This window comes from Macaca mulatta, chromosome 3 (assembly GCF_049350105.2).
Source record: "Macaca mulatta isolate MMU2019108-1 chromosome 3, T2T-MMU8v2.0, whole genome shotgun sequence".
Taxonomy (NCBI): Eukaryota; Metazoa; Chordata; class Mammalia; order Primates; family Cercopithecidae; genus Macaca; species Macaca mulatta.
The window spans coordinates 123,984,941-124,008,000 of record NC_133408.1 but is presented as its reverse complement, the minus strand read 5'-3'; the positions used below and the strand labels follow the sequence as shown (position 1 = coordinate 124,008,000).

The 23,060-nt window shown below is 40.1% G+C and overlaps 1 protein-coding gene across 2 annotated transcripts in view; it reads right to left on the bottom strand.

The window, feature by feature from the left end:
• The window catches only part of PON3 (paraoxonase 3), a 30,306-nt gene extending 8,698 nt beyond the window's left edge, over nucleotides 1–21,608 (bottom strand). Inside the window, exons 1-4 of one of the 2 annotated variants that reach the window (XM_015134298.3) lie at nucleotides 21,495–21,608; nucleotides 19,866–19,958; nucleotides 12,896–12,951; nucleotides 3,629–3,794 (exon numbers count right to left, since the gene is read on the bottom strand). In XM_015134298.3, the coding sequence (XP_014989784.1) occupies nucleotides 3,629–3,794; nucleotides 12,896–12,951; nucleotides 19,866–19,929 (286 nt within the window). In that variant the 5' untranslated portion in view covers nucleotides 19,930–19,958; nucleotides 21,495–21,608. The remainder of the gene's footprint in view (nucleotides 1–3,628; nucleotides 3,795–12,895; nucleotides 12,952–19,865; nucleotides 19,959–21,494) is intronic. The other variant, XM_001095770.5, reaches the window with a different exon arrangement.
• Nucleotides 21,609–23,060: the final 1,452 nt, after the last annotated feature.

Genomic DNA, 23,060 nt, shown 5'->3' with positions numbered 1-23,060 from the left:
CTTAGTGAGAATACTTTTCTTCTTCATCTCCTCATTCCATCTCTATTTCTATGTGTAATATTTTGGCCTTATGAATTAAACACACAATTAAGGGAGATGACAAAACAAATAAGATAAGCTGTGAATCATAATATACTCAACTTATGGAAGCCTGATTATATGACTGAATGTTATTGTGTAAACGTGTCCCATCTCAAAAAAAAAAAAAAAACACAACAGCAACAAAAAAAGAAAAAAAAGCCCCAACTCCACCTCTACCTCTACCTCTAATACTACCCCATGCAATGAAATCGTTTCAGGTAAATCTAATCACTTATTATACCATCTCCAATGAAGAATCTTATGTCTTATACAGTGTGAGGCAAAACAGTTATGGTTTTAAAATTATTTAAATAGAGCCCTAATCTCACCTTAGTAAGACACAGGATTAGAAGTGAGACCTCTTCTGTCTGAGTTCTGGATCAGCCATTTACTAACTGCAGAAGTGAAGTCACACTTTACTGTATTCCTCTAAACTTCATTGTATGCATCTATAAAGTTGAATATTATTATGTGCTCTGCCTGTCCTATAGGGTTCATTTATTTATTCATCTAATATGCATTCAGAGAGTACCTACTGTGCATCAGATACATTCTAGACTCTCAGAATCCAGCAATGGACAAATCACATATGCTTTTATGGTGATTATATTTGAGAGAGGAAAACAAGGAGGAAAAATTATTAAATAAATTAAAACAAAGAATACTACAGTTGGGAGACATGTTCTTCATAGAGTGTCATTCATTTGAAGAGTAACAGTTAAGTTTAGGAACTTGCTATAGAGCAAGAGCAGGAGAGGGAAAGAAAATTGGTATCCTTTAACATTAAAAAAAAAAATAGTTATCTCTGTAGGCTGGGAGTGGTGGCTCACGCCTATAATCCTAACACTTTGGGAGGCCAAGGCAGGTGGATCCCCTGAGATCAGGAGTTTGAGACTAGCCTGGTCAACATGGTGAAACCCTGCCTCTACTAAAAATACAAAAAATTAGCCGGCACGGTGGCGCATGCCTGTAATCCCAGCTACTTGGGAGGCTGAGGCAGGAGAAAAGCTTGAACCCGGGAGGCGGAGGTTGCAGTGAGCTGAGATTGTGCCACTGCACTCCAGCTTGGGTGACAAGCAAAACTTCATCTCAAAAAATAAAAAAAGTTAGTTACCCCTGTAATGAATGATTTTTAAAAAGAGGTACATTGAGAAGAAATATAGAAAGGTACACAACCTGGAACAAGATGGTGGGAAGGCTTCCCTGAGAAGATGATATTTAAGCTGAGGCTTCAATGATGACAAAGAGTGAGCCAGAAGTGGCACAAGGACATTCCAGGCAGAGGGAACAGCAGATGTAAAGATCCCGAGGCATGAGACACTTCATCGAATGAAAAGAAATCCAGTGTGGCTGGTCCAGAGAGTCTGGGGGAGAATGGTTTCCAGTGAAACTGGAGAGCATACAGATGCCAGAATGTACAGGGGAAGCACCCAGGAACACAGGCCATTCTGGAGATTTGGGGTTTATCCTCAGAGTGATGGAACAACATGGAAAATTTGATGAAAAGAGGGACAGAATCAGATTTGCATAAAAAGCAATCCTTACTATGACAATGAATTGAAGTGGTATGAGAAGGAAGGTACAGTTGGGGGCCCATGCAGAATCAGGGAAGACATGCTGGGCCCTTGGACTGCTGGTGGCAGTGAGGATGGGGAGAGGTGGACAGATATTTCAGACGGGAGAGATATTGGAGAGATACATCAAACAAAACATTATAATGAGTTGATCGAAAGGGCCAGGGAGAGGAAGTGTCAAGGTTGGGCTCAGGATTTTATTTTGGGAAGTAAAGACACCATTATAAATGAAAATAGTTTATATATTATAAACCAATGAAAAATTGTTAGATTCAATTATCTTTTAAAGCAGAGCTTGCTAAGCAAATAAAAAGTGTATATAAGATTTCATGGAATTCTAGCATTTCAATTTGGCCCTCCTTTCATGTGGTCACTGTTAGTGAGGTTTCCCTGTTCTTACTTTTCTTCATGCTGTATAGACCCACAAATATTTTAAAATTAGATGTTTGAAACTATGAACTGTGAAGAAGTCAAAAATAATATTGGAAACTGTTGTTTTTAAAGCATATATGGCATGTTAATAACTGTTATGTTTTTTATAATATATTTTTGAGATATAATTCACACACCATTGAATTCAGACTTTTAAAATGTAAACTTCAGTATGTTTTAGTATATTCACAGGGTTGTGCAACCATAACCACTATCTAGTTTCAGAACATTTCCATCACCCAAAAAGAAATCACCTACTCATTAGCTGTCATTCCTTCTTCCCCACTCCTCTGGCTCCTGTCAACAATTTTTCTGTCTGCGAATTCACCTATTCTGAACACTTCATATATATGGAATTACATAATATGTGGCTTTTAGTGACTAAATGCTTTCAGTTGGCATTATATTTACAAGCTTCATCCATATTATAGCAATGCATGAGTAGTTCATTTCTTTTTATTGCCAAATAGTGTTCTATTGTATAAATGCCTATCACATCTTATTTGTGAATTCATCAGTTGATAGACATTTGGGTTATTTCCACCTTTTGTATTAGCAGTAATGCTGCTATGAACATTTGTGTACAGGTTTTGCATGGATATGTTTTCAATTCTCTTGAGCATGCACCAAGGTGCAGAGTTGCTGGATTGTATGGTAACTCTACGTTTAAAATGTTGAGGAAATGCAAAACTGCTTCCCAAAGTGGTTACATTATTTCACAATCCCACTGGCAAAGTAAGAGGGTTCCAATTTTTATACATCCTTGCCAACATTTGTTATTGTCTGTCTTTTTAATTAGCACCATAATTGAAATAGTATCTCATTCTGATACTGAATAGTATCTCATTCAGATACTATCTGAAATAGTATCTCATTCTGGTTTTGATCTGTATTTTCCTAATGACTAAGGATGATGAACATCTTTCATGTGCTTACAGGCCTTTGTGTATCTTAGGAGAAATGTCTATCTAGGTAGATACTTTGTCCATTTTAAAATTATATGATTTGTGTTTTGTTGTTAAGTTGTAAGAATTATTTATATTGTCTGAATACAAGTCTCTCATCTAATATATGATTTACAAATATCTCTCATTCTTTGGGTTGTTTTTCACTTTCTTGATGGTGTCTTTTGAAGCACAAAAGCTTTCAACTTTGATGAGTCTAATTTGTTTTTTTTTTTTTTTTCCCTTTATGTTATGTTTTTTAATGTCTCACAGTTGTCTTTAGTGACAACTAAACTAAAGGGTCTTTAGTTTATATGTTAGATTTCTGAGAATACTATTCAAACAGGTTGTGACAGTCAAACAAGAAGACAAGTGAATAGAAGGAAGAGGAGGAGACCACATAGGGCCAAAAATACTAATGTTCCTTCTTTAATGCAATGGTTACAATGTTTTATACCTATCTATCATTTTACAAAAACATATGTGTATGGTAAAATACCGTCCTCTCTCTTTCTATTACATAAATATTGAGGGGCTGGAGATAAATGGTTTCTATTTCCCTCATTTCCCCCTTATCCCTAAGCATACAGGCTTTACCTTTGTCGATGAAAATACTGATCCCATGTGGATTAAATAATTCTTTGTCAAATCCACCACTGATTTCTAGTGCTTGTGCCCTTGGATTTTGTTCATTCAGATCCATCAAGAAGATTTTTCCTGGCTCATCTGGTGCAAAGTTTGGCAGGCCTGGATATTTTAATCCCTTTTAAAAATAAAGAACAAGTGTGCACACATATACATATCAAAACAATATTTTCATATGGAATTTAAAATCTCAAAGCCAAATAAAAATGTTCAAAGTTCTAAATTTCATTTAGATTTCTGGGCTTTTTCACTCTGTCAGCTGTTTCCATGATCTGATCTGGGGTGTTACTGATGTCATCTAAACATTGGCTATAAACACAGAAAGAACCATATTCAAGATAAGGAAGAGTTTTTAATTTAGAGAAAAGGAATTAAGCCAAAAAATATAACGGAAGAGACTAGGCTGTTACTTTGTGTGAATTCCTTCACATGCCTGTACCTCACATTCCTCATCTATAAAATGAAGAAGTTCAAATACATGATTATAAGATTATTTCCAGTACTGGTATTCTATAACTAACCTTCCTCAAAGCAGAGAGAAGGGGTGTATAGTTTAATTGTATCATTCCCATTCCTACATTGATTATATCATGTAGTGGCAAACAGTAGAGCTGGCCAAGAATCAACATAAGGATACCAGTCTTATAGAGTTGACTATTTTTGACCTATTTTGTTCCTGTAGGTATGTCTGAAAATTCTGACATGAATGCTTTACTCATATATCACAAAAAGTTTATTCCAGTAACTTGGGCAGTGGTCCTTTCTACTGTTAGGATCAGGTAGCTATCAATCAACAATAGGCATCCTGAATGCATGAAGCCTTTGCTGCATCTGAGTCCACTGTGACAAACCTTGGGGTTGGTTTATTCTACACCAGTTACAAAACAGTCCACTTCTTCTCCATGTTCCCCATCTATCACTGGATCGGATATATATCAATATCAATAACTTTATATCTTCTCTGCTACCTTTATCTTCTTTTACAGTCTATTGCAATTCTGTCTTTCCTATTTCACCTTGTCTTTCTGCCTCTTTCCCTCTCCCTGTCCTTTCTACACACACATACACATACACTTATAATACTATTACTGGCTCTTCCACTGCTCCCTCTTGAGGTAGTCAACCTTTTCTGAACAACCCCAGTTACATCTTCAAACTTTTTTTTAGAACAGTCCTTGTATGCCCAAATCATATGCCCAATGTTGTCTGGAGGAAACCTGGCTTTTCCCAGACAACACTGGCACTACTGAAGCTCATCAGAGGAGGCAATGTTCCCTCTTTATTCTCCTTAAGTCAGCACATCTGGAGAAGGGATTGGCATGTCCCTAGCCACAAACTTCTGCTTCCAGACCATAATTCTGTCATCAATAGCCACACCCTTTGCTTCCTTATCACATTATGTTCCAACTCCCTTTGCTTTGGTCTAGTTCTTATATAGGGCAAGTTTAAAATCAGGTTGAAAAACTCCACTACAAAGTCACCACCCCAACTTCAGCCAGACGTTTAGTACTGTTTATTGATTTTTTTTTTGGCTCATTATGATAGGCAATCTATTCGATTTCCTCATGTCTCCCTTCTAAATTTATTTCATTATCTTCTAGAGTAGGGTTCCCCAACCCCTGTGCCACAGACTGGTACCAGTCCGTAGTCTGTAAGGAACTGGGCCACACAACAGGAGGTAAGCTGTGGATGAGTAAGCATTACCGCCTGAGCTCCACCTTCTGTAAGATCAGCAGTGGCATTAGATTCTCATAGGAGTGCAAACTCTATTGTGAACTGAGCCTGCGAGGGATCTAGGTTGGATGCTCCTTATGAGAATCTAATGCCTGATGATCTGAGGTAGAACAGTTTTGTCTTGACCATGCCCTGCTCCCCATCCATGAACTGTGGAAAAAATTGTCTTCCATGAAACTGGTCCCTGGTGCCCAAAAGATTGGGACCACTGTTCTAGAGCCCATACTTTCTTCCTCTTTATTATGAGTGGATGACTTTACTTACTACTTCTCTGAAGATATCATGTCATTTAACATGAATTTCCTATAATTCTTTCCTTTCTGTCCCAGTAATTCTTCTTAGTTTTATTCATTCTCTTCCTTTCTCCCTCTTTTCTCAAGGAAGGAGTGTCCCTCCTCTGTTCTTAGGTTACATCCTTTACCTGCTTTCTTGGTTCCCTGTTCTCTAGGGTCTGTCTCTAGAGATTACACCTTCTCTCTCTTGCTTTACCACTCATTTTTCACTAACAGCTTCTTCTTTGGCCTGAAAAATTACAAGGTTTCCTTCCCTGAAATCAATATTTTTCTAACTTTACTGCCTCTTCATATATGCATTTCTCTCTCTTCCCCTCACCATCAAATTTCTTAGAAACATCACCTGATCTTGTTGCCTATTGTGAACTGCTCCAACTCTCAATTCCCTGAAGTTAGCATTCTACACCCACCAGTTTGTAGAACTACCATTATAAAGATCACATAATGGTCTCCAAATTACTTTATTTTGATAACTTTTCTACTTCTTATCTGTTTCTCTGTGGCATTCGACACTACAATATACCTTCTTCTTTCTTATCAAAAAGTCAAAAGTAGAGTTCCTAGATAGAAATCCTGCTCCTCTTCCTGACTCTTAGATTTCTGCCTCTTTCTGTTTTAAATCCATCCCTCCTCCCTTCTCACTCTATACTCTTTCCTTGCAGATCTTATACATAAAGATTCAGGTATTTCCTTTATAACAAGGACTTTCAAGTCTGCACATTTATTTGTAACTCTGTAACTCCAGCTTGCACTCCCAACTTCCTCCCAAAGGGCAGCTCAAAATCAAATAGTCAAAAACAAAATCAACATTCTCCCCTCAAATCCATCCTCTCATTTCTATCTATTCTTCTCAGCTAAGGACATCACTATGCTCCCCAACATTGGACCATAAAATTCAATTTTCAATCCACTCTTTCCCACATAACCAATTTGTCACCAAACTCAATGGCTCAGATAATAGTAGCACTGGAGAAAAAAATTATATATATACGTTAAAAATCAAATATATATAATAATTATATATATAAATATATTAGGGGCATTTAATCTCACATCTTCCCTTTCACATGAGGGAAATGAGGCCTAGATGAGTGATTTGCCTAAATCACTCAGATCATTTATTGTTCAGCTTCTCTCCCACACATACAGAAAGGTTTGGAAGTAAACAATATTGCTCAGGAAGGCAGCTCAAGACAGAACACACTGGCAAGTACCTTGGTAGCTTGGGGGAAGGTAGAGCATAGACAGCTAATGCAAAGACTGGATGTTACAGAAATAAAATAATCTGATAAAGAGATAAGGGTGGGGCACTGCAAACAAGCTTGGTCTGGATTAAGTGTGATGATCAAAGAAACGCTTCTGATAAATGGCTTCACATTCACCTAGTTTTCTGTGTAAAGCAGTTAGGTAGGAATTTGTGGCAGCAAACCAACTATGTGCTAATGACTGTAAGCAATTCTTTTCATACCATTCACTGGTGAAAATGGTGAAAATCATCATCGAGACATGCAGGAATCTTATTTTTCCCAACAAACTACAGGTATATGTGGACAATCAATGAACTCTTCCACTATCCTCATCCATCACCACATGCACTCAGTAAATATTCGAGGACTTGCACACGCCTGGTAGTATGTTAGGTGTTGGGCATGTCAATGCATGCTCCAAAGTCTTGAGTTCAAGGATCTTGAAATCTAGAGCAAGTACATAAGTATGGTGTGGTCTATAACAGCTTAACTCAGGCGAATATTCAAGAGGGAACATTGAAGAGGCACCTCACTCCACAAGAGTGTGCCAGGGAAGACTCTGCTGAGGAAGTAAAGTGCCACCGCAATGAACCCTCACAAAGAAGTAGGAGTTAGCTGGCAAAGTGTGACGAAGGGAGTAATCTTGGAGTCAAAGATAAGCGTGTCAAGTCCCAAGACAGGGGAGAAAAATACCCTGTTTGCCATCCCTAAATAGACTAGAAATATCTATTGCACAGAATTATTGTCCAAATCAGCAACTTTCAAACATCTTCTAGGATGGCAAGAAAGGGTAAAAGGAGAAACCAAAAGAACAAGGTCCCGAATTTATTATAGTGCAGAAGGATTAGAAACAAGCAAATAACATAATCCTTATCCTATAAGTTGTTCATTTACAAAAGGAGATTCATTATTAAAAACTTCATGTTAACATTTCTCATAAACTTGTGATCAAAATATATACTTCCTGTATAGTAATGATTCAGAACTTTTAGTTCCAGTGAAAATTAAAAAAAAAAAAAGAAGAAAATATACAGTACGAAGGACAAACATTATTTCACAACAGCAAAGAAATCTCCTAGCTATAGAATCATCACTTTTAGTGGTGTATTTAGCATAACATTGAAAATTTAAACTGGAAGGAGGCTCCCAAGATAGCTAAATAGGAACACCTCCGGTCTGCAGCTCCCAGCAAGATCAACATAGAAGACGGGTGATTTCTGCATTTCCAGCTGAGGTACCTGGTCCATCTCATTGGGACTGGTTGGACAGTGGGTGCAGCCCATGGAGGGCAAGCCAAAGCAGGGCAGGGCGTCGCCTCACCTGGGAAGCACAAGGGGCCAGCAGATTTCCCTTTCTTAGCCAAGGGAAGCCGTGACAGTCTGTACCTGGAGGAACGGTATGCTCCTTCCCAAATACTGTGCTTTTCCCACAGTCTTCGCAACTAGCAGACCTGGAACTTCCCTCCCATGCCTGGCTTGGTGGGTCCTACACCCACGGAGCCTTGCTCGCTGCTAGCGCAGCAGTCTGAGATCAAGCTGTGATGCTGCAGCTTGGCAAGGGGAGGGGCGTCCACCATTGCTGAGGCTTGAGTAGGTGGTTTTGTGCTCACAGTGTAAACAAAGAGGCCAGGAAGCTTGAACTGGGCAGATTCCACCACAGCTCAACAAGGCCTACTGCCTTGCTATAGATTCCACCTCTGTGAGCAGGGCATATCAGAACAAAAGGCAGCAGACAGCTTCAGCAGACCTAAACGTCCCTGACTGACAACTCTGAAGAGAGTAGTGGTTCTCCCAGCACAGCATTTGAGCTCTGAGAACAGACAGACTGCCTCCTCAAGTGGGTCCCTGACACCTGTGTAGCCTGACTGGGAGACACCTTCCACTAGGGGCTGACAGACACCTCATACAGGTGGGTGCCCCTCTGGGATGAAGCTTCCAGAAGAAAAACCAGGCATCAATATTTGCTGTTCTGCAGCCTCCGCTGGTGATTTCCAGGCAAACAGGGTCTGGAGTGGACATCCAGCAAACTCCAACAGACCTGCAGCTGAGGGGCCCGACTGTTAGATGGAAAACTAACAAACAGAAAGGAATAGTATCAACATCAACAAAAAGCACATCTACACCAAAAACCCCATCTGTAGGTCAGCAACATCAAAGACCAAAGGTAGATAAAACCACAAATATGGGGAGAAACCAGAGCAAAAAAGCTGAAAATTCCAAAACCCAGAGTGCCTCTTCACCTCCAAAGAATCACAGCTCCTCGCCAGCAAAGGAACAAAACTGGATGAAGAATGAGTTTGATGAGTTAACAGAAGTAGGCTTCAGAAGGTCAGTAATAACAAACTTCTCCAAGCTAAAGGAGCATGTTCTAACCCATTGCAAGGAAGCTAAAACCCTTGAAAAAGGTTAGACAAGTGGATAACTAGAATAAACAGTGTAGGGAAGATCTTAAATGACCTGATGGAGCTGAAAACCATGGCATGAGAACTTTCTGATGCATGCACAAGCTTCAATAGCCAATTTGATCAAGTGGAAGAAAGGATATCAGTGATTGAAGATCAAATTAATGAAATAAAGTAAGATGACAAGATTAGAGACGAAAGAGTGAAAAGAAAAGAACAAAGCCTCTAAGAAATATGGGACTATGTGAAAAGATCAAATCTACATTTGATTGGTATTCCTGAAAGTGACGGGGAGAATGGGTCCAAGTTAGAAAACACTCTTCAGGATATTATCCAGGAGAACTTCCCCAATCTAGCAAGTCAGGCCAACATTCAAATTCAGGAAATACAGAGAATACCACAAAGATACTCCTCGAGAAGAGCAACCCCAAGACATATAATTGTCAGATTCACCAAGGTTGAAATGAAGGAAAAAATGTTAAGGGCAACCAGAGAGAAAGGTCGGGTTACCCACAAAGGGAAACCCATTCAGACTAACAGCAGATCTCTCGGCAGAAATCCTGCAAGCCAGAATTGAGTGAGGGCCAATATTCAACATTCTTAAAGAAAAGAATTTTCAACCCAGAATTTCATATCCAGCCAAGCTAAGCTTCATAAGTGAAGGAGAAATAAAATATTTTGCAGACAAGCAAATGCTGAGAGATTTTTGTCACCACCAGTCCTGCCTTACAAGAGCTCCTGAAGGAAGCACTAAACATGGAAAGGAACAACCGGTACCAGCCACTGCAAAAATATACCAAATTGTAAAGATTACTGATGCTATGAAGAAACTGCATCAATTAATGAGCAAAATAACCAGCTAACATCATAATGACAGGACTAAATTCACACATAACAAAATTAACCTTAAATGTAAATGGGCTGAATGCTCCAATTAAAAGACATAGACTGGTAAATTGGATAGAGTCAAGACTCATCGGTGTGCTGTATTCAGGAGACCCATCTCATGTGCAAAGACACATATAGGCTCAAAATAAAGGGATGGAGGAAGATCTACCAAGGAAATAAAAAGCAAAAACAAAACAAACAAACAAACAAAAACAGGAGTTGTGATCCTAGTCTCTGATAAAACAGACTTTAAACTAACAAAGCTCAAAAGAGACAAAGAAGGCCATTACATAATGGTAAAGGGATCAATTCAACAAGAAGAGCCAACTATCCTAAATATACATGCATCCAATACAGGAGCACCCAGATTCATAAAGCAAGTCCTTAGAGACCTGCCAAGAGAATTATACTCCCATACAATAATAATGGGAGACTTTAACACCCCACAGTCAATATTAGACAGATGAATGAGACAGAAAGTTAATAAGGATATCCAGGACTTGAACTCAGCTCAGGACCAAGTGGACCTAACAGATATCTATAGAACTCTCCACCCCAAATCAACAGAATATACATTCTTCTCAGCACCATATCACACTTATTCTAAAATTGACCTCATAATTGGAAGTAAAACATCCCTTAGCAAACGCAAAATAACAGAAATCACGAACTGTCTCTCAGACCACAGTGCAACCAAATTAGAACTCCAGATTAAGAAACTCAGTCAAAACCACACAACTACATGTAAACTGAACAACCTGTTCCTGAATGACTATTGGTTAAATAACAAAATGAAGGCAGAAATAAAGATTTTCTTTGACACCAATGACAACAAAGACACAATGTACCAGAATCTCTGGAACACATTTAAAGCAGTGTGTAGAGGGAAATGTATAGCACTAAATGCCCACAAGAGGAAGCAGGAAAGATCTAAAATCGACACCCTAACATCGCAACTAAAAGAACTACAGAAGCAAGAGCAAACAAATTCAAAAGCTACCAGAAGGCAAGAAATAACTAAGATTAGAGTAGAACTGAAGGAGATAGAGACATGAAAAACCCTTCAAAAAATCAATGAATCCACCCTTCAAAAAATCAGTGAATCCAAGAGCTGCTTTTTTGAAAAAAAAAAAAAAAAATCAACAAAATAGACCACTAGCAAGACTAATAAAGAAGAAACGAGAGATGAATCAAATAGATGCAGTAAAAAATGATAAAGGGGATATCACCACTGATCCCACAGAAATACAAACTACCATCAGAGAATACTAAAACCACCTCTACACAAATAAACTAGAAAATCTAGAAGAAGTGGATAAATTCCTGGACACATCCACCCTCCCAAGATTAAAGCAGGAAAAAGTTGAATCTCTGAATAGACCAATAACAGGTTCTGAAATTGAGGCAATAATTAATAGCCTACCAACCAGAAAAAGTCCAGGACCAGATGGATTCACAGACGAATTCTACCAGAGGTACAAAGAGGGGCTGGTACGATTCCTTCTGAAACTATTCCAATCAATAGAAATAGAGGGAATCCTCCCTAATTCATTTTATAAGGCTAGCATCATCCTGATACCAAAGCATGACAGAGACACACCAAAAAAAGATAATTTTAGGCCAATATCCCTGATGAACAGCGCTGAGAAAATCCTCAAAAAAATACTGGCAAACCGAATCCAGCAACACATCGAAAAGCTTATCCACCACAATCAAGTCAGCTTCATCCCTGGGATGCAAGGCTGGTTCAACATACGCAAATCAATAAATGTAATCCATCACATAAACAGAACCAACAACAAAAACCACATGATTATCTCAATAGATGCAGAAAAGGCCTTCAACAAAATTCAACAGCCCTTCATGCTAAAAATTCTCAATAAACTAGGTATTGATAGTACATAGCTCAAAATAATAAGAGCTATTTATGACAAACCCACAGCCAATATCATACTAAATAGGCAAAAACTGGAAGCATTCCCTTTGAAAATTGGCACAAAACAAGGATACCTTCTCTCAGCACTCCTATTCAACATAGTGTTGGAAATTCTGGCCAGGGCAATCAGGCAAGAGAAAGAAATAAAGTGTATTCAATTAGGAAAAGAGGATGTCAAATTGTCTTTGTTTGCATATGACATGATTGTATATTTAGAAAACCCCATCATCCGGGTCCAAAATCTCCTTAAACTGATAAGCAACTTCAGCAAAGTCTCAGGATACAAAATCAATGTGCAAAAATCACAAGCATTCCTATACACCATTAACAAACAAACAGAGAGCCAATCATGAGTGAACTACCATTCACAATTAGAAGCGGAAGCCCAGTCAAATAGGGCAATGATGAGAATGGATAGCAATAGGACCGATCTGGAGACCAGTGTAGGAATCGAATGGAAATCAATACACATTTATCAAGACCCTACTGAGTATGCCACTACCCACAGGGAGTTGCCCACCATGAGGCAGTCAAAGCTGGGCATTCCTGTGGTGTTCTAATTAGCCCTCCAGAATCCTGTTTTGGTTTTTTTAGTTGACTGGTTTACCCATAGGTGGGATGAGAGTGTAGGGATCCATCTGGCAGCTCCAGTGGACAACATTAATGTACTGTCTATACAGCTATTGACGTGAGCATCAGAGCAGCATGGAAAATACTCACACTGGAGATAAAAGCCAGCCCACTAGGAAGTATATCAATATCTTCAGAGCCATTTTCTGCAAAAGAAGGGTAGAATCAGAAAAATGCATATATGAATGCTCAAAAAAATACATCTCACAGTCCAAACTACAAATATCTTTTGGAAACTTCTTTTGGAAACTGTCGACTTGTTCAACCATTTACTTGGGAAACTATATTAACTTTTGGGAATCTCACAGGCATGCTACTCTACAGTAAAACTTGAATCAGACTCCTCAAATACTAAATCATTTTTTAGAATCCCATTTTCAGGAGAAAAAGGCAAATATCTAGAAAATAAACTCATATCCTAGATTTACTCTTTAAGTAACAATTTCCAGGGCATGTCCTGAGAGATTCAGCTTTATTCCCCATAGAAGGCTGGTCTATAGACTCAATAATAAAATCTAGAATGTCATAATCGTGAAGGTCTTTTATTACAGGCCTCTCTGCCAAGCATTCCTTCTCTTCCAACGTGAAGCCTAAAACACTATCATTATACAATTATATTGGGAAATTATTGAGTAATAAAATATTGAGTATAAATGAATATGAAAGATTAGTGAGAATTAATATGAAAGTTTAGTCAGATCTTTTTTCTCATTAAGAGCTAGTTTTCAGCATTTTTTTCTATGGAAAGAGACATATAATAAGTAAGTTTTGACTGAGAACAAGATGAAAAAGGAGCTGTCATGGCTTCTAGTAGGAATAGAGATCTGCATATGATGTGGTTCCAAGTAGACAGAAGTGAGATTATCTAGTGTGGCAAACTATAGTCTACAAATATGTCAGAACCAATATGTATCATCGCCACTTGTTCTTAAAATGTGATGTTCAGACTCTTCCAGCAAGAGGTAAAGTCTATATTCTCTCCTGTTGAAGCTGGGTAGAACTTTGTAACTGCCTTGACAAATAGAATAAGATGAACGCAATGCCACATAACATCCTAGGCTAAGTCATAGTCATAGCTGCCACTGGCTCTCTCTCTCTCTATTTCTTAAGATATGCACCTTGGCAACTCTGGATCAAAATGTAAAAAGTCTGGCTATTGTAAAACTACAGAGGAAAGAGTACAAAGGGATCACCCAAAGTGGAAAGAGAGTCAGCATTGTCTTTAGCTCAGGCCATAGGAGCTAGAAATGACTCTAGTTCCCAGCCTTTGAGTCATTCTAGCTGATGTAAATGAAACAGAGTGGACTGCCTACACTGTGCCCTGTCAACATTGCACATTATTGAGCAAAATAGTGGTGGTTGTTTTAAGTCACTAAGTTTTGGGGTGGTTTGCTACACAGTCATAGTTATTGGAACATGCAGGGAAATGGTTACCTAGAGTAGTGGGTTACTAGAGTGTCAAAAGGCAATGGGGGAAGTATAGGGGAAAATATGAAAAAGAAAATTGCAGAAAAGTCAAAGAAGATGCAAACTGAAATCAATAAAATGGTGAACAATAGGCACTTAGAAGTTGAGAAAGATTTTATTTTATTCAGTATACTGAAGGTTGAAAGTAATCCCCACCTAGAAATATGAAAATCAAATTAACCAGAACTTCCCATTTCCTAAGTATTCCAGTTAATCAAGATTTACCTATATATGGTACCTTGATAGCTATTTCCACACAAAATGACATAGACATCAGAAGAATCCAGCAAACTGAATAAAGTCATTTAAAAAATTGCATTGAATATTTGTTGGTTATTTTCAAGTGTTTCTCCTTCTTCTCTGCACTCCCCTATTGGTTTCCCTGTACCTTAATCTCATTCCCCTCTCTGTCCTATAGGTGGATATTTTCCAGGCTCTGTCTGACCATGGCTCTTTCTCATGGCAAAGCATCCATTTTCCCCACATGATGCACTCTACTCCCACATGGGTCGTGGCAGATGGCTTCAGTTTCCACCTGGATGCTCTTTAATCCCCAATCTCTAAATCAAGCTCAAAGCTTTCTTCCAAGTTCCAGACCTTTGTATGAACCTGCATGTTGGACATTTCTACCTGGGTCTTTTATTTCTCATATTCCACAGGTCCCAAACTGATCTGAAAGTTTCTGCTTCGAATCTGCTCTATTTTCTATATTTCTACTTCAATGAATGGTGCCTCCATTCCACAAACACCTAGAGCAGGAAGCTTGGAGTTACCTTTGATGCGTTCCTTTTCCTTAATTTCCAAATCCAACTGATCACCAGTCATTCAAGCTCCAGGACTTCCTCTTGGATTTCTACAATAGTTTCCCAATAACTCAGCTTTGCTTCCCTGAACCCATTCTCTGCACTGCTGAGAGTCATATTTTAAAATTTAAAGTTGACCTTGTTATCCCCTGCTTAAAACCTCCCAGAGGCCCACTAGGGCTGACAGTATAAATACCAAGCTCTTTGGTCTAGATCCCAAATATCTTGGCTCCAGTCTCAGATACTGTGGCCCCACTCTCTACTCTACATTGCAGCTGTGCTGTGGTACTTACTACTGTCCTGTGAGTAATTTGTGAAATGGGCCAGACTCATTCACCAGCATGTCTGTGCATATGTTGCTTTCTCCTTGCAACACTCAGACCTTTCCCATCCTAACCTTACCTCTACTTGGCCAAGGCCACAGGCTCCTGGAGGTTTGGGGCCACCTTCTCAACCTATGCAAACTTTCCTGGTTTCAGCATCCATTTTATGTATTAATATGGTCATCTGTGACTATGTCTACCATGATCTTTTTCATACTAGGCTGCACCCCTCTGTTTACTTGTTAATTTCCTACTAGATGGTCTGCTTTCTGAAGGCAAGAACTGGGTTTTATTCAGTGTTGTATCCTTATACTCAACATAATACTTGCCTTTTCACTGCAGAAGCTCTTAATAAAGCTGGCTGGTTCAAAAAAGAAATAAACACTTTTTGTTTTTTGAACTTTGTCATGTATTGAGGCTCAACTATTGAAAAGTGGGTGATGATTTCTGAGTCCAAGATATCCTGAATTGTGTTTGGCTCCTCTTCTCTTCCAAACACAATTTTACATGTCTCCTCTGACAGCATAAACCTACTTCAATAACTCACCTAAAACAGAGTGGGCATTTTTCAGACGTGTTGTGCCTGTCTTAATTTACTTGCTCCATCCAGAGCATGGGAAAGCTGGTGCTTTGCACTCAGCACTGGAGAAGAATTACCACACAAGATTGCACAGTGTCACCACCTCTTCTTCCCACCTACACTGTGCCTGCATGACAGGCCCCATGCATCTCAGCAACAATGGCACCTGTGGGAGCAAAAGCCTCCAGGATACCTTCCTCTGAGACTTTCCCACACACTTATTAGTCTATGCACAACTATCATTAAAACCCCAGTGCTAAGTCTAAAATCAGACTTATGAATAGGTGCCTACTGCTTCTTAGCCTGTCAACCCTACTACTACTTGGCATAACTTCATTTCTTTACTCTTTTCTTCATTTCTCCAGTCATCCCCTACAGGCACTCTGATAAAGGGTCACATCAAAACATTACTATCAGTTAATTTTATTATCGTCACTTCACATCTTGGAGAGAAGTTTCTGATAGTCAGTTAAGAAAACACATGGAACCTACTATGGTGTAGAAGCATATCTTGGAGACATGGGAAGCTATAGAATGGAAAGGAGTGGAAGGGAAGGAAGGTAGGTATTAAATACACAGGCCATCTACTCAATAATCCTGCCCAGTGAAAGCCCTACTGAAGTACTCATATTTCAAGTGCAGCTTTGATTAGATGCCAAGGGCAGCCAGATAACATCCTGGTTAAAACAATCCTTGACCCTCAAAGCCTTGGAGAAAAAGATGAACGTAATACAAAAAGATCTATGAGATATGATTTCTGGAGAAAGATATTTCATCTTTCAACTTTTCTGCCCAGAAAAAAATACTGGGGAAGAAAAACAAAATAAGAGTTTCTTCCGCCAATAAAATAAACCTCAAAAATCTGGGTCTTGAAAATACAAATAAGAATTTTTCTCCAGCTCTGTTACAACCTACTATACCCTACCTAAAATCCTTCAGCAGCTTTTCATGGCTTTATAAAGCCTCTACTCTTCAACTAGTTGTGACTTGTAAGTATTATCTTATCAGTTATCTTAATTTAAATATCTAGCCCGCCTTGTTTTGATTAACCTATACCTAGTAATATTTCAGCTGTTCGCATCTCAGATTTTCTGTTTTCTTGCTGTTGTAATACTTTCCTGAAGCTTCCATAATAAAAAATGCGTTGTCAGTAGATAAGAAAGGTGGTGTTACACAACAGAGAGTACAAAGGCATAGAAGGAAATGGTCTTGGCTCATAAGCTAAGCCCATCACCCCCTAGTTCCAGACCATTGAGCAAACAACAACTTAATTCTTCTGTATGTCAATTTCCTAATCTGCAAAGCATAGATAGCAGCACCCACTTTACAAATTGGTTATGAGGATGATGTAGATGTTTGTAAAGGACTCAACAGGCTGCTCATAGTCACCAAGCCTTTGATAAAGCAGCTTTTTCAAAAGATATATACCAGTATTGTCCTACTAACGCATGACCCATCATCATTCTAACTTGTTTAGTTCACCAAACATATGCCAATAGACATGAGAAGTAACATGGCATTTTTTTCTTCTGCTCCCAGCCTGCTTCCAACTAAGTCATTTTCTTCAAAATATTTGGAAAATCAGAACATTGACCTAAGACTTACAATATTAACTCTAATTTTACCTTCTCAAATCTAGTTGAGTGATACAATTCAAGAGTCAGACTAGACCTTACCAATCATCTAATCTAATTACACCTCTTAATTATTTGCAGGCTTATATATTTTGAGAGTTATTTGTATAGTGAATATGAATACTACTACACCACAAAACAGTAAACAAATGAGTAAACGTCACATTTTCTTATTTTTAAAATTAAATAAATCACTCTGATACCCCATTCCGCTAAGTTGATGGAAAATCCAATCTGAGTCATTACTGGGTTTCTCTGTTAGGGTTATGAAATCATTTTAGGTGGTAGGTTCTAAACCTAAGCAGAATGTTTTGGAAAGGCCATCTGGCATTCATTCTATACTATGTATCATCAAATTATTCATTGCCAGTTACTGGTCCCTTTTATTTAGACAATTCTGCTACTTCCATGTCATACATTGACACAAGGTCTTTACCTTAGCTGGAACACAGGGTCCAGCATCCCTAAAGATACCTTGCAACCATTCCTTCTGAGGTCCTGCTCCTCTCCCAGAATGCTGTCAGCCAGTGGGGTAAGGGTCCCTATTATTCAAAGATATCCACATATTCATATCCCTTCTCCATCAGAATCCCTTGAAGGGGCTCAGGTTCTTAAAAACAATTCAGGAAAGGGAGTTTCTTTGGTTTCTTCTGCTTTCCAGCTGCTAGCACAAACCACCTCTAAGACTAGGGAGTGCAAGGTTCAGATTACTTTATTTTTTAGAAATTGAGAGGCAAAAAAGGCAGAAAACTCAAATTAAAAGGGCACTTTTTCTGTATTTTTTAATATAGCAATAAAATAGAAAATCATATCCCAAAATAAGCTATCCCATCACATTCTAATAAATAAGTCACAGTCCTTGGCCCTAGGGAGTTTACAATCTGATAGTGAAAGAGAGAACACTGCCAGCTATAATATAAGGCATGTGGCAGGTGTCATAAGTGAATCGGAGCTTCAGAGTGCAGTGAGAATTCAGCAGCTGATTTCAGCAAGCAGAGACGGAGGAACAAGTAAGTTTGGAGAGAATTTCATAAGCAAAGGTGAGAAAGTGAAAGAACATATTCTCAGAACAGGGAACACAATCTAGCCTGGTTTTATTTTATTTTTCTGTTAGCAATGTCAGGAAGAATTGGAGGTGTGGAGCCCAAATAAGCAGCTGTGGCATTAGCTAGTAGGTGAGATTAGCCCATGTCTCACGTAGAAGCATGAGGGACAAGCGGGGAACAATGGTTCCTGGATTTTGAACTGAATCTTTTGAGAATGAGGGTACCATACACAGAAAATGTCTAGAGGCAGAGCTGGTTGTGGGCGGGAGGATGAGAGAGAAAAGGACAGAAATGTAAAATAGATTTCAGCTTAGGGAGAGTTTGAGATGGAGCTACCCTTTAACTGACTAAAAAAGAAGGGCTGCAGTTTGTAAGGTTAGGGACTGGGCCGTGGAATTTTGGTGAATTTTTTTAAAAGAAGGTAGGTAGGCTGTGAGGTTCCTTCTTTTTTTTTTTTTAAAGACAAAGTCTCGCTCTGTCGCCAGGCTGGAGTGCAGTGGCGCGATCTCGGCTCACTGCAACCTCCGATGACTCCCTGGTTCAAGTGATTCTCCTGCCTCAGCCTTCCGAGCAGCTGGGACGACACGCACCCGCCGCCACCATGCCCGGTTAATTGTATTTTTAGTAGAGATGGGGTTTCACCATGTTGGCCAGGATGGTCTCAATCTCCTGACCTCATGATCCGCCCCCCTCGGACTCCTAAGTGCTGGGATTATAGGTGTGAGCCACTGTGCCAGCCGGGTCTGAGGTTCTTGAGGGGAGGGGCTAAGTCATATTACTCTTGGTACTTGTAGATAAATTTTGAAAAAAATAACACTTGAAGCCAGGAATGACAACAAGGAAAGGGAGGGAGGAAGGAAAGAAGGAAGGAAGAAAAAAAAAGAAGGTAACAGAGGACAAGGAGAAGAGTGAAATATCACAGACAGGAAAGGAGAAGCATTCAGTGAGGGGAAAACCAGGGTGTGGTCAATGACATTCTTTAGGTAATGTGGAGAGATGTCAGTAAGGAAATGTGCTGAGAAAAAGCCACAAAGGATGTCATTTAGGACACCCCTAAAGACCTTGCATGAGGCAGAGTGGACGGGGCAGATGTCCCACTGGGAGGGCTTAAGTAGTGACAGGTAATTAAATGAGCTGGTGGGGCTCAGTCAGGTGGATGGAGACAAAGAAGCTGTGCTGGCTCCTCTTGGTACTGTCACATACATACCAAGTTCCTCAATAAGGCGGCAGTTTTCAGGTTCTACTGGCTGCACTTCTCGAGAGGCACTCATCCTTTCTCTGTAGAAGATAAAACCCAATCCTGGAAATCAAGGCACAGCGTTCAAAATGTACGTTTAAATGTGGACTTCAATCATCTTCGTGTTGGTTAACTATCTTTATCATAATTTATGAATGATATAACAAGTAGGTACCTCCTTTTATGTTTATTTACATAATGTAGACATTATATGGGTATTTTACCTATATCAGCTAACCTTACTCAGTTATTGCTGAAAAACTATAATATGATTCTACATGGAAAACATTCTGCTGCCCAAATAAAAGACACTATTTAATAGTATGAGTAATTGAACAATATCACTAATTTAAATGCACAAAATAGTCCTACTTAATTTTCTAAAGTATCGTCTGTTATAAATCTGCACTTAATCCCCTACAGTCTTGCCCTTTGAACTTCTCCTTCCAAACTGCTTTCCCAAAATTCAACAGGGTGTGCTAATAGTCAAACTCTGTCACTTTTGCTTTAATTTTTAAATTTTATGCTGACTTACTTTTCAAGTATGTAAATTCATTAAACCAGCCACAATTTAAACAATTGGCCAATTTATTTTTCAATACAATTTTCTTGTTTCCAGAGTGAAATGGAATGTTTCCACATTCTTCTAATATCAGGGATAGTTTAAAATTTGTATTAAAGTATATTCAGGAAGACTTGATACTTACCTTACAGTCATTTATTTAAAAAATACCCCTTAGATCTACTTTATTATTATTACTATTATTTTATGATTCTCCATGCGGTTGCACTGGGAACAAATGTAACAATAAAACTCTCAAACTGGAAGTATTACTAATAGGCATCAGGCACCTCAACAGATTCTAGACATAATCCTCTGAGAAGGCCAGCTTCTACTAAGAGAAATACATAAACACTCAAAGACAACTGAAAGCAAGCAGAGGCTTTCGATCCACTCATGAATGTACATTACCACTTAAAGATTCTTCTTTCTAGCCCAGTATTGACTTTTCCTGAGACATTTCTAGGCTGGCTACTACCATTGTATCTTCCACTTCAAAAAGTCAAATGCCTACAAAATGCCAGTTACCAACTGCAGGTTTCAGCTGGTTTGCCCTGCTATCTGGCCAGTTCTTTAAATCTAGGATAGGTTCTATAACTCAGTACTTCTGTGTGGTTAGCTAGACCCGGGCAATGTCTCAGTCAGCCATAAACATCCAACTGGTAGCCTGATCCTCTCCCCAGTCCAGCGTTTCCAATGGACATCCTTTTTTCCCAAGCGGAATGTTGAGGGTGAGCTGGGAAAAGGGTCATGACGTTCAGAAAGTAAAAGGGGGTCATGATCTTCAGAAAGTAAAGGGGGGTCATAACCTTCAAAAAATAAATGGGAGTAAGTCGGCTCGGCAGTCTTTGAAAACGCAAGTAGCTCACTTTCCCCATAAGCGAGTCTCAAGGGGCAGTTTGCTGGGTGCGATGGAGGAGTGAGGTTCCAAAGCTGCTCTTTCCTACTCGCTAGGAAGGGGGCGCCAGGCAGCCCCTGACCTCACTTGGAAGAGGAGAGAATGAGAGTCAAGGACGCCCTGTCAAGATGCCACTCACCTAAACGCCAGGAACATCTCCCCGACTAAGGACAGGCCGACCCCCAGCAGGACCAGCGCCACCAGCTTCCCCATGGTCTCGGGTGCTCAGAGGCGACGCGCAGCGCCGAGAGCTCCCGGAGGCGCGGCGGGCAGTTCCGCCTCGCCTACGGATTGGGGCCGGCTCCGCCCCTCCCGCCCGCGCCTCCCACTCTGGTAAGCGGCCCAGGTGCGGCAGCAGGGCGCCGACGAGTCCCGTCCAGCCCCGCAGCCCGGGTTCAAGGCCAGCTTCACGTGCACGAGTCCTTGTTTTTTGGGCGAAGGTCAAGGCTCAACGGAGAGGAAGCCCAGGACCAAGTTGTGGAGGGGGTTTGCTCCTAAAACCCGCTAAATCCTACCTCAGTTCCTCAGATGGCCTGAGAGGGAAACCGGAGGGGCGGGGAAGGGGGAGCTCCAGTTCAGGACTGGAATTCCGGACTTCTGCAAGGCAAGACGTGAGGTGATGCTGAATTGCTCCCGAGACACGGGAAGGGCGAAGGTAATCGAAGCGAAGAGCTTTAACTCATCTTCTCCAAGATTTGGGGCACGGGAACCTGTCTCCTGACCTTCGTGCCCTACCTCGGAGTGTGCTGCCCAGACGGACTTGTGAATATCTGTGTCTGCCCCCAGAGTTAACCGGAGAAGGAAACACCAGGAGAAAAGAAGGAAAAGACACAGGAAACGGGAAGAGGAGCAGAGGCGATGAAGGGGAAGGTCGTTTCCTTGGCAGGGTAGGACCTCTTTCTTCTAGGTCTTGAGTTCCTGCCAGGCAAGAAATGCTCTTTCCCCTCTCCTGATGAAGACCAGGTTGGAGGAGGAGGAACTGAAGATGGGGGAAGACAAGAAGCATTTCGGGCAAAGTAGCATCTTCAAGCATGATCTATTTTTATTTACGGACAGAAAGAAACATTAGTTCCGTTGGGTTCCACTGAGTACACTATTTGTTGAGAGAGCAAGATTTGCCCATCCTGGGGGTATTAAAAAAAGAAAAGGTGGTCCCTGACCTACGGGATACATGATTCTACTGTGAATACATAATTACAGGATGAATAATGAAGCCCACCACTTGTGCAGTACTGACTGTGTGCTTTGCCTGTGCTGACACCTTTACCTGTGTTAACACATTTAATTATCAACACAATCTCTGGGGTGTGGGTAGCCTTAACCCAATTTTACAGGTGAGACCTGCAGCACAGAGTGCTTATGTGGCTTGCTGTAGGTCACACAGCTATCAAGCAGCAGACTCCAAAATCTGGGCCCTTAACTGAGCTGCCTCTACCATGCTGCCTCTAGAAAAGCTATGGAAGAAGGGTTGTATTAAAAGCACAGTGTAACGTCTTGAATTGTATAGATAAGAGTTCTTGTTAAGATGACTAATGTTAAAAGAGTGCAAGCAGAGGAGGAATCGAAGTTAGGAAGGCACACAGAGCTGAGGGGCCTGGGCTGTGGTGTAGACGTGCATGCAGGGTTTGGGAGTCAGGCTGCCTGAGTTTGGATCCAGCTTAGATAAGGTACTCAGCTTTATTAAGCTACAGATTCCTCTTCTGTA